Source organism: Cyanistes caeruleus, chromosome 7 (genome assembly GCF_971803275.1).
Source record: "Cyanistes caeruleus chromosome 7, bCyaCae1.hap1.1, whole genome shotgun sequence".
Lineage (NCBI taxonomy): Eukaryota > Metazoa > Chordata > Aves > Passeriformes > Paridae > Cyanistes > Cyanistes caeruleus.
Genome location: NC_141707.1, coordinates 32,613,301 through 32,625,985, shown reverse-complemented (window position 1 = coordinate 32,625,985; position 12,685 = coordinate 32,613,301). Strand labels below are relative to the sequence as shown.

The 12,685-nt window shown below is 48.0% G+C and overlaps 1 protein-coding gene across 1 annotated transcript in view; it reads right to left on the bottom strand.

The window, feature by feature from the left end:
- Positions 1-4,491: 4,491 nt before the first annotated feature.
- Positions 4,492-12,685, bottom strand: part of C7H2orf76 (chromosome 7 C2orf76 homolog) — a 52,011-nt gene continuing 43,817 nt past the window's right edge. The window contains exon 7 of the mRNA XM_086896407.1: positions 4,492-4,583. Within this exon, the coding sequence (XP_086752533.1) occupies positions 4,525-4,583 (59 nt within the window). The 3' untranslated portion in view covers positions 4,492-4,524. The remainder of the gene's footprint in view (positions 4,584-12,685) is intronic.

Here is a 12,685-nt window from a genome sequence, read left to right as displayed (position 1 = left end):
AGAGGAGAGGAGAGGAGAGGAGAGGAGAGGAGAGGAGAGGAGAGGAGAGGAGAGGAGAGGAGAGGAGAGGAGAGGAGAGGAGAGGAGAGGAGAGGAGAGGAGAGGAGAGGAGAGGAGAGGAGAGGAGAGGAGAGGAGAGGAGAGGAGAGGAGAGGAGAGGAGAGGAGAGGAGAGGAGAGGAGAGGAGAGGAGAGGAGAGGAGAGGAGAGGAGAGGAGAGGAGAGGAGAGGAGAGGAGAGGAGAGGAGAGGAGAGGAGAGGAGAGGAGAGGAGAGGAGAGGAGAGGAGAGGAGAGGAGAGGAGAGGAGAGGAGAGGAGAGGAGAGGAGAGGAGAGGACTGGGAATGGGAATTAATCAGTGTACTGAGTGGTTTCAGTTCACAACAGGCAAGGATTAATGCAGCCTATAAAGCCCAGTGCTGGGGTGCTAGCATATCCCAGGGACCAGGACAGCTCCTGTCATACCCATGAAGCTTCACCTAACTTGCTGCTGACCTCACCTTCCCTATGATCATTTTTCCAGGAAACTCCATTTTGTCCCTTTATCACCTTCTATTCAAGTTTCTTCCCTGCCCTTTCATGCTACTTTTCCCTCCCCTGGCTGCAGGATGTGATGTTTTCCCTCTCTGCCTGCTCTCCAGCAGTAGCAGAGCTGTTTGTGTGGAGTGCTGGTGACATATTGTGGCTGGGCTGGTTAATCACACATATTCCCAAGAGCTATCAAAGCTGGTTGGATCCGAGCTCTGAGCTAATACAAAATACTCACACTGCCCCCCAAAATCTACCCAAGCCAGGGGGATTGTGGTTATCCACGTGCTCTGGGCTCAGCCCTTCTGCCTGCTGTGGCTTAGGGTTGAAGTCTGAAGGGTTTTACACCTCTGATATATAATTACATACATGCATGGAGTATTATTAAACACACGATCTTGACTTCAAAAACACTGTTATTTAAGCTTGAACTTGATTACATTTGCATATAAATACAGAACCTGGCTTTGTGTTTAAACTGTGTATCATTGAACGGTGTGGTGGGGCCAGGCTCTTAGGCACTACAAGTAAGATAATTGTTTAACTGACAGCATTACACAGATTTAAGGCAAGAGGAATTCCTGCATGCTAAAGCATATGCAAAAAATGCTAGCTATTTATTTATTAATTGTTATAAATTGTTCAAGCATGTATTTATAGATTTTACAAACCCAGAGCCTAAATATACCTCATGTCAGCAGAGGGAGGGCAGTGGCAGCACCTGCAAGTGCTTCCAGCAGATCATATCCAGGCTACAGAAAAGCTGCACAGTGGTAGCCAGAAAATATTCAAGTCCTTCCTTGTGCCCTCATGCCAAATGACGTTTCAGAACTGCGACACTGAGTAATTTATGTACTGTCAGTTTATGCAGCATCTCAGTTATCCTTTAATAGTATAGTTACTCTTTTCTCAGAAGAGAGTGATGTCTAATCACGTCAGGATTTTCTTAAGTAATTCTGCCTCAGGGTAAAGAATATTTTTTTATACAGCAGCAGTGGATCTATATGGCTTTAAGAGGCAGATTCTTCTAACACTCAGGGCCTGGCTTAGAGGAGGCTCCTGAACTGATTCTGTCAAAAAGTGTTTGCATTTTCTTCAGGGCAAGTTAGAAAAGGGAAAAAATCTAAATGTGTTTTGACATTTGTATTTGGAGTGTTATCTGTCAAATATGCCGGGACCAGATCACAAATTTCCTCAAGATTGTCGTGGCTCTCCTGCCTATCAATAGCAATCTGGAGCTCACACAGGATGCAGGCAGAAAGGCACCCTGATAGAGTGCAAGGACAGATTTCACATTAGGATGGAGGAAGAACAGGGAGCATCTTAAAAACTGCACAAGGCTCTTGTCAGTAAGTGAGGTCTGACAGGACAGTTTGCAAAAACCAGAGAGGAAACAGAAACCAGAAGGCTGCCCAGGGCCAGGGCTGTGCTACCTGGAGCTGATCAGTGGCTGATCACCACATGAGTCTTCATCTCTTTTCATCCCTTATGTTTTCTAGTGCTCTGGGCAAAATTACTCTGTAGGAAGTCTTGACTTTTCACTTCCTATTTATATGTTATTTTGGAGCAACTCTTCCACTCCCCTCTACTCTGAAAGCAGTTAAGGGGAATAGGGACTAGGCAGGGAAAATCAAGCTGAGGAGCAGAGAGACCCCAGGATGGGCATCCCCACCTCCTTCAGAGTCCTGGGAAGGGCTGCAGCATTGGCCTGGGTACCTGCTCCAGCAGGACAAACAGCACTTAGGCAGGACATCCAAGAGCAGCCTTGCACGCGCTAGTTCAAAACCAGTGGCAGCAGAGGACAGAGGCTGCTTAGATTTTACATTGTTTCACCTGTTCAGTCCCACAGGTTGGTTACTGATTCTACAGGTAACGTTACACAAAAGCCCCATGGACTACATGACCATTTATGACAATTTCTGGTACTCCAGCACATCAAGTTAGACCTTTTCAAGGTGATCTGCCAGCTCTGTCCCTCCATCACACAACACATGGCTGTTTCCAAAGCACCCTATTCCAATATTCCAGTTTAATACCATATGGACAAGGTGCAGGTCCCATTATCATATGAAATTAAAACTCACTCTGTGCTGGTTGCATTCCTAGGTTTAATGTATTGGCACTGCTAGCAAAACTCAGGTACCACGTGTTTTATTTGCTGCACTGATTCGTGGATGAGGAATGCACAAGCTGCTGGCATATCATACCCCAACATTAGAGTGCAAATGCCAGTGAAATGCACAGTACTGCTGTGCAGAGAGATGTGAGCTGTTCCCAGATGCATTAAGAGCCAGGTTGACCAGGAGGGAAAAGGTGTTGGTCTGTTTGTTGCTGAATATTCTTGAAATCCCGTGTGGTAAAGTGGTGCTGGTCTGTTTGAGCACAGGTGACATTACTCTTAGCAAGGACATGCTTGTCCCACGGCTTTTCAAGGATCATCAATACCCTGAATCCTGATACAGTTGCTGTCAACTATTTAATTATGGATGTTTAATCACTGGTGGTGAATTAGCCCCTGGTCTTCTCCAAACACCAGCAGGTACCTGTAGCAGAATCTGATTTTCATGCCAGACAGTGAGCTCCCAAATAGCTTTGATTTCCCTGCACCAAGAATACCTTTCAGTCACATTCAGGCAGACAAGCATAGGCTTCAGCAGGTGTTTGCTTCTCACACAGTGAATATTTCTTCAGAGCCAGGGCAAAGCCCACAGGATATATTTGGCAGTGAACTGCATTTTTCCAGAGTTTGAGATGTTGCTTGCAATGCAACATCGCAGGAGGCACCACAACCCCCTGTGCCATGTGACATGGAGCCTTTTGCCTTCCCTCACTCAAAGTTTCTGGAAGATGCTCTAAAAAGCACCAGTTCTTAAAAGTAGTTGATGCTGAGCACCAGCCTTCCCTTTCCTCCCACTTTCATTCCAGCCTGGTCCCGTTTGCTCCTGTCCCCACAGCTTCTAACTGCACACAAACACTGTGTTTTTGTAATTCCTCCTCTCCAGTGGGCCAATATATTAATCACTGACACTGTGAACAGGAATCATTTGCCATCACAAGATTGATGGAGTCCCCAGAGGCCAGGTGGGGCAGCGAGGTGACAGGCAGAATGACTCTTAGAATAGCTGCCATCTATTTCACAGCATTTGTAGATTTGAATATGCTACATACCTGAATAATTTACTAAATTTAAGGGAGTCTTAATTCTCATGTTTCAGCTGTAATTCCACTTTCCTATCAAAAACTACTGTCTTCTGAATCCTACATCACTGCTGACATAAACAGCTTATGTTTCTCCATTCAAGAGAGGGAAAAATAACCATTCAATAATAGGGAATATAAAAGGGGTCAGTTTATTTTTTAGCATGATCAGAATTTCAGAGACAAGATATAGAAATGATGCAAGTGCTCTGGCATGGCCCCTTCACCTGTGCTCCTGAGGAAGCATCATTGCAGAGCAGAACAGAAACACTCTCTTATTTTATTTATTTTGGAATAAGAGGGGTTTACAGGCATCATAACCCCCGTGAATAAAATGTACATGGGCAGTAAGGGTTTGGAGCTTAGCAGGAGCAGCTCTGGAGGGGAGCAGGGACACCCACTGGAGCAGTAAGCCAGCCTGCCCAAAGGCAGGGGCAGCCTAAGCTCTGGAACTCAGCTCTGGAACAAAACTCAGCGCTCCTGCTCCACAAAGGCTCTCAGCTCACAGTCAGAAGCCCCCAGCCAGCCCTGCATCTCCCAGGACTGTCCCAGCATGGGCCTCCCAGCTCACCCAAACAGACCTGTCAGATGTGTGCTGGCCTGCAGAGAGATGGTGGAGAGTGCACAACAGCCTAAAAGAAAAATCAGGGCCAGAGCTGCACATTTTAATACTCCTCACTGCCACTGAACCCAAACACCATCTCCCAGCTGCAGCAATGGCTCCATGCCCAGATCCCAGGATGCAAACCCCAAGGAGCACAACTGATCCTATAATTTCAGGAACTCCTTTCCACCGAGCATCAACCAGGCTGAAAACGATGCTGAACACCATGAATGCTCCACGTGTCCTTCTGTCCATCTGCAACAAAAAACAATGCAAGTTCCCTTTAAACATGAAATAATGCTAATAAGACAACTCCAGAAAACCTCAGCAAGACCATCCCAGGACATGCCATAACTGCCTCTAGTGCCTTACTAATGGGTCAGAAAAAATATTTAAATCATGTATTAGATTTCTCACTAGCTATTTGCAAAGCACCCAGATCAGTGGGAAACCTGGGAGACACTAAAAAGCACATCAGGGAGACACTAAAAAGCACAGAGCTTTTTCCTGATGGTGAAGAGGAGGAAGGGACACCATAGGGGATGTCACCACCGAGCTGAGCTGGGGACTCACAGAGGTACTTCAGCATCTGCTTGAAAATAGATTAAAGTCCTTCCTCTTGACGGACACATTTGCAGTATAAATAGTTGTGTCCTCTTTATTTCACTCTGAGGTTTAATTAATATATAAATCAAACGCTTATAAAACTCACAAATGCTTGGGAAGATGTAAAATTTAATTAGTTTGCCCACACAACTCCATATGTCAACTGTTAGCTCAATTACTCTTTGCCATGAAATACTGACTGCACTTTCCCATATTACTAATTTCCCTCTATCTCAAGTCATGCTTAATCAACACCCTGAACTCAACACACACACACACTTGTGCTAAATTAAATATTGAGCACAAGGAGCAAGAGCCTCTTTAATGAAACCACATCTGGATTTTGCTGAGAAATGAGCTCCTCACGCAATATTGGGGCAGAGAATATCTGGGGTAATCCCTGGGGTGTGGGGAGGTTATCACCTGCTCTGGGACGTGCTACCAGCCCAGCTTGCAGGACGTGCACTACCCTGCTCATGTTCTTCCATGGAGCACTAGAGGAAATACATCTCTGTCTGTGTTTTCCTGGGATGGAGCAGATGCTGGTGGGGCAGGGACGGGAGGAGGTGAGGGGAGGCTGGGAATGAAGCACACGGCAGGGATGAGCGAGGAGGGGCAGGCAGTGGATGCACTGTGATCAGCTCAGGGGTGTGGGGTCAAAGTGCAGGTGTCCAGCAGCTAAGGATGGGGACAAAAGACCACTGTACCCATTAAATATGCATCAAAAGCACGCTCGGGTCAGCCCCCAGTCTGGCAGTGACAGTCAGTACAAATGAGCACTGACGCTGCATTTATTCCTATTTCAAAGTCCTCAAGAGACAACAAAATGTCAAAATTACCATCTGGAAAGAGTCCAACAAATTCTCCATCCTCTTGAAGCCCCTCACTTTCCCCCACCCCCAGCATGAGGGCTCTGATAGCCCCTTGGCCGGGCTCTGTGCCTCGCAGTGCCAGCCGGCGTGCCCGCAGCTTTCTCCTGGCCAGCCATGCCACAGGGTGACGTGGAAGTGACATTTGCTGGCTCATCCACTGTGCCCAGCACGCCCAGCTGCTCCCAGCACAGAGCCAGGCAGAGCCCTCCCATGGGCTCCCAGATGACCCATGCTACAGAGGATGGATCCTGCTGGCCTGAGGAGAGCAGGGGGACCTGGCCATAACGGTGTCACCACGGCCCATGGGACTGTCCAGGGAAGAGGAGGATGCTGGTGGCTGGAAATGCTGTGGCAGAGGGTGCAACAGCCAAGTGGAAATTAAAAAATCTGCAGGGGGATGCACTAAACCATTTTGCTGCTTTGAGGAGAACTCCCTTGGAATAAAAATGCTTATAACTCTACAAAAATACTGTAAATTAAGCTCTTATTTTTTCTCATTTGTGCTACTTGCTGGTATATAATTTTCCTGTTTGTGCTGTGAATACAGACTATTCATTTTCCCTAAAACTATTTTCTTGCCGATTTTGCTTTCAGGAGTTGGTGGGGGAGCAGAGCTGGACATGACCACTGCACATGAGCTGCCAGCTCCTGGGACTTCTGCTCAGAGCCACCTGCACCAGGCTTTGACAACCCTGGAAATGTTCCTTCCACTGTTCCTTGCCATCACTGGCCCCTGGTTTGCGCCCAGGGTTTGTGTCTTGTTCCCCTCCCTGTAAGGCAGGAGCTGTAAGCCTTGCTACCAGAGCTGAGATGATGCTGGGAAGCTCAAAGTCTTGGACCAAGCTCTCCCATTTACCATCCATAGCTCAAATCTCCCCTAAGCCCACACGATCAAGTAAGAGATCACATTTTCCTGTGACCATCTCAAAAAAAAATTGTAACTTCAATGGTAAAACCACTTTGAGGACGGAGTTGGGGATTTTTTATGAGCTATCCTATATAAGCAGAACTGGAACCCATTATACTGGAACCTATATTATACAAAATAATTTTAATCCTCTAACTTCTTTCTTCAGGCAATCAGCTTGTTTCTTTAATTCAAATTGGATCTTCATATTCAAGTCTCATTCTAGTTAATCATATTTTTCAATTAAATTCAATTGTCTGTGATCTCCCTAACTTCCAGTGCTTCCCTGCATCTCTAATACAGGCAAATTTTGCATTTGTTCCTTTCACTTTCCTTTTTTTTTTTTTTTTTTCTTTTTTTTTCCAAGCTGGTAACATTTTGCTTGACAACACCAATTTCCAGCAATGGGATCACAGCAGAGCCATGGTTTGGTCTGATCGTGTTTGCGTTGCCCATACACTAGTGATGGCTCCCAAAACAACACTGCTGGGAGGTAAAGCATGTTTTTTACAGGCCACCTGCCTCTGCTTGATGTCAGGATGCTTGTGCTCCCCATGGTCAGGAATGAAACTCAGAGTCACAGGGCAACAAGCCTGGGACAGGCTCCTGCATTGGCAGGTGGAGGTGGAAAACCTTGTGGTTAGAGGTCAAGGAATGTCCCTCTGCTTTTTTAAGTATCCCTTCAAAACACAGCCTTTATGCATTTACCCCTTCCAAAGGGAGAAAAGGAAGTGTTCCATGGAAAGCATGGTGTTAAACATGGGTTACCAGTACCTGGAAGAGCTCAGAGCAAGTCAGACTGTTGATTTCACATCTGATATTCAGTGCACTGCAGCTCAGCACTCCAGACACACTGCACAGCTCACTGCCCAATATTTGACCCAAACCCATCCCTCCTGCAAGCCTTGCACCAACTCTGAAGTCCCATGAAGCCTCTGCAGTCAGACAGTACCTCCTGGTCAGGACAGGGAGACCTGGGCAAAACCAGGGCCATTCAACAGACAGGAGAAAAAAAGGAAGTGAAAAAAAAGAACTGACAAAAGGAAGGAGAAATTTTAGGACAGTTTTGTGCACAACTGTGAAGCACCCAGGGAGAAGAACCACCTTGGTGGTGAAGCTGAGAGTCATCAAGAAAACTGTTGGCTGTGAGCAGACTTCAGACAACACTTGGTAAAGAGGTCATAGTGGAGAAAATCACAGAATGGTTTGGGTTGGATGGGACTTTAAAAGACCATCTTTTTCCAACCCCCCTGCCACGGGCAGGGACACCTTCCACCAGACCAGTTGGCTCAGAGCCCCATCCATCCTGGCCTTGAACACTTCCAGTGATGGAGCATCTACAGCTTCCCCAGGCAATCTGTTCCAGTGCCTCAACACTCTCACAGTAAAGAATTTTTTCCTAATATCTAATCTACCCCTAAACCTACCTTTATCCTGAAACTTTTCAGGATAAAGGCAGGAAAGCCACAGCAGCCCAAGGATAAACCTCTGCACACAGAGGTGTATTATCAGCTGCATTTTTACCTGGCCAGTTCTCTGACACAAGGGTGCAAAACACAGCTGGCAGCACCCTGTCCTGCCCAGTAACACAAGACCTGGCATTTGCAGGGAAAAGGCTCCTGTGGGGTTTACTCAGTTATTGCATTAGGGGGTGTTTTGCTGCTTTCATGCTATAGCAATGTCTGGCTGTTTCATCATCAGTGTCATCATGATGCTTTCAGTGCTTCTGGAAAGGTTACAGGAACCAGAGGACCAGAGATCAGGTGAAAAATTCAGTTTCCACCGCCTTTTTTAAATACTAATCAAATACTAATAAGTGCTGGTTATGGTAAAAAAGCCAGAAACAGCCCCCAAGTGTATTTTGAAGACAGAAAGACCAGCAGGCAAAGAAAAAAGGCTCCCAGTTTTATTATTTTGTATAATCAGACTATAATTGGAGAGCAGACGCTGTCTGTAGCACACTGCCATTGGGGACTCTGATTTTCTAATAAGAAATCCATGAGGGAATTAGACACTGTTTCAGTGGTGTTCTGGCTGATTTAAGGGATGCACCTGGAGCCAGAATTAATGCCTTCAGTTGCTGTACTTCACCAAAAACAAAAAATGTAGGTGCCACTTGTAAATCCCTGCAAAAAATGGGTCTGCAGTGGCAAGAGTGAGAGCCCCTTAATTATAGCAGTGCTTTTGGGAGCTGTGATAATTAGGAGTTTCCGGTGTTCTGGAAATCAAAGCGGTTTCTATTCTCTTATTTAATTAATCCAGGCTTTTATCTGTGAAAGTGGAGATGAATTAAGGTTCTGCTCTAGGCAAAGGGCAATGATGCTTGTGCAGTCCCTGGCAGGGTGAAGCCACTGGACCGTCAGGACCTGGGTGACATCCCTCACATTGCAGCATCCCTGGCCTCCAGGTCTTGATATTTTGGGGGATGAAGGGGAAAGACCAGAGGACATGCCTCAAGCAGGACTCACCACAGCATGCACATATCACAGAGCCCTGCTGCACAGGGGTGTGCAGCCGTGTATCCATGGCAGGGGACACACTGCCTGCCTGCAGGAATTCAGCAGATAACAGACACCCAGCATTTATCACCTCCCCACATGGGAAAGGGTGAGTCAAGCTGCACAAAAATCGCAGGATTGGTAAAAAAATCATGATTTTTTTATTATTATTTATTTATTATTTGGGGGATTTTTTTTCTGTTCAAAGGAAATTATTGTTATAGGCCCCTTTTATTCCCCTTCCTGGGAAGGATTGATTGTGGGAGGCTTTCTAAGGGCTGGGAAATCACACTGAAAATCCATGTGACTCTTAGAAGATGACAACAGCAGTATGGGATTTGTGGTAAAACCATTCAATATGCCTCCATGATGTGAACTGTACATGCACGGATGGCAGAGAGAGGTTTCCAGCTGTAAGTAAAGCCTCCAGCTGATGGGATGACCTCAGTGCTCAAAGCAGGAGCATCTGTCACCCACCAGAGCAGAAGGCAGCATAATGCAATTAACCCATACAGCTAATTAATCAAATCCAGCCCCGACAATGTTATCAAGGAGCTGCCTGGAAATGATTCTTTATGTCAAAGTCTATTTTTAGATCAAATAAATCCAGACCCATCCTGGGCAAGATCTGCTCCAGTTTGAGGCATCTCCACAGTTCATCATTTCCTGGCAGTGAATTCTGCTGCAAGTACCCAAACCACGGGCTCAGCCCTAGAGCTGTGCCCCAGAGCAGCTTTGTGTTCGATTAAACAGTTTTCCCAGAGAGAAACTGAATTTCTACATCCACCTTCCTTAACTTTCGGTCTGTTTTCTCCTTCTCCTACTAGATGGCGCCTGCACGACAGGCGGAGACGAGCCCCGGCGGGGAGCATCTCTACCAGGTCTCCTCCGTGAAGGGCCGATAAATGACACTTTTCCCCGAAAAGCCAGGCAGTTGAGAAGGCGATAACCTGCCGGGAGCTGATAAGAAGCAGGAGGCTGTTTTCTGGTCGGGCCACGTTAACTGCGCTTCTCCAGGGGATGCTGCCAGAGCCCCGGGAGGGAGGGGGATGATGGGGACCCATCCAGAAGCTGTATCCAGCCTAGCCCAGGTGTGCACAAACCCTGTATGGACACTTGCAGCCCAGACATCCTGCTGAGCACCCTGGTGAGCACGGCTGTGGCAAGGCAGTGGCAAGGAGGATGCTGGGGCTGGCAGGGATGTGCAGTCACCCACACTCGGCCACAGCTCACCTCCAAAGCCTGGTCAGAAAACCCGGCATTTCATTGGCATTTCTGGGTCACCAGGAGGAGACACGCAACTGATGGGTGATTGGGGTGGCTACAGACAGCCACCATTGCCCCCACACAGCTCTCAGGTGGGAGAAGGGCTTTGGGGGTACAGCCCATCCCTCCCCACCTGGCATACCCTGGGAGGGACACAGCAGTGCTTTGCCATGCCAGAAAACTGTCCCCAGGCTGCTTCCCTCTGCCTGCTCCCTCCTGGCAGTTCCATGAGGATTCAGCCAGAGCTGCAGGTATCAGCATCACTCCCAGTCCTTCTGGGTAACCCCTGCAAGGTGGAGTGACAGCATGAGCTACCACTTCTTCACCCAACAAAAGCACTGTGTGCCCAGCTCTGACTCCACAGAGCCATCACAGCTCCCCACATCCCACTTTTGCAGTCCCCAGCTCATTCCCCAACACGAGCTCTGTGTTTCACAACCGTGCCAAAGTAACTCCTGGCCTCTGCTCGCTGGCAATAATTAACCACATGTTATCTCCACACTCCACCTCTGTTGTACATGTGTATTGTACATGATCCAGCCTCTCAGCTCCTTTCTGAGCTTGGCATTTTCAGCAGTCTCGGGCCATGTGCCAGTCCAGAGCAGACAGAACCCCGTTGTGCTGATAACCCAATTTCTCAACCCAAACGGTACCACCGAGCCCCAAGAAAGCAGATTCCAGCCCGAAACACAGCTCGGGACAGCCAGAGGAGGAGCTACATTTACTGACTGCCCCACCAAATAGGTTTGGTTTTCCAGTGGTAAGTTTGCATTTACTCCCCCTGGATTCCAGGGGGAAGCTGAGCCATTCCCTTGCTGTGACATTGCAAGTGGCAGGGTGAGGTGGTGTCCCAAACTCTGCTTTTGTCACGGCATCTGCTCAGGTGCAGCCACTGCTGCCCAGCACTTCTGCATCCCCAGTGTCCTCTGGGTGCCCAGCAGCCCTTGGGTTGGCACATGAGGAACCCGAGGGAGCTGGCAAGGGAGAAGGGGCACAGGGAGGCTCAGGGACCACTGCTTTTGTGTCTTGTACAGTAAAGCCTGAGCATGCCCTGGGTCACCCCCCTTCTTGACTGGGTGTGGGGCAGGAGCTGAGCTGGCCTGCTGCACCCCTCCACACTGTCACTGTGGATAGCTCCAGCCCCCCCAAATCAGTGTGGGAGCTGGGGACTCCCCGTGGCCCCCTGGACGGGCAGCCAGGAGCTGTCGAGGTTCATCTGCTCACCCGTGCCACGCTGTGCCAGCACACGGACACTGGAGGAGCCTGGCAGCCCCAGCCCTGAGCAGATCCAAGGCAACTCCCTGTCCCCATGGAGGGGAAGGACAGGGAGGAGGGGGTGCAGGTGGCATCACGGCTGAGGGGACAGCAGGACACAGCCAGCTGGCACAGGGACACAGATGGCGCTGCCAGAGAGTTGCAGCTCTGACCAGTGAGTGATGGGCCAGGAAAGAGGATTGCCAGGAGAAGAACACTCTAGATGACACAGGGAAAAGCCCTTGCTCAGGACCAGCAAGAAAAAAGGGGGAAAAAAACCCAGAAATACACCCAGAAACACTGGCCAAGTTCTGCATAATCTTGGCACATTGGGTAGAAGAGAAATTAAGCTAACTTGCAAGCCCACATCGAATCTCTCATCAGAAACATGATTCCCAAAGGAGTATTTTGAGCAACCAATAAAGCCAGTCAAGGTCTGGGAGCTGGGGAGGCCTTAGCTGAGATGGCTGCAGAAAAAATGGAGCTGCAGGACTCAAACTGTCCAGCAAACAGGTGACCTGCACAGGGCTAGCCACAGGTTTGAGAAGAGAAGAACAGGTATAAAATAAGTGTTCATTCCAAGACACTTCTCTGTGACATAAAGATGAAAAGCAGAGGGTGTTTCAGTGAAAAGTTTGTTAATTTACAAAAAAAGGAAGTGCAATCTAAAAAAGGAGAAGTAGATTCCAGTGCTTCCCAAGGGCTGATCATTACTCACAGAAGTGATCATACTGCCATGGCAGCAGCCTTGCCCCATGCAGGGAAACAGGTACAGGGAGAAACCCTGAGCAGAGACCTGAGAGAGCAAAGAGGAATCTGTAAGATGAATTGAAAAGACCAAGGCAAACAAGGCAATGACTATGGATTCTGTAAACAAATTTAAAAGCAAATTTTGTCCTTTACACAATGTGGGAGAGCAGGTAACAAGATACAGCAGGTGCAGGAGAGTTCAGT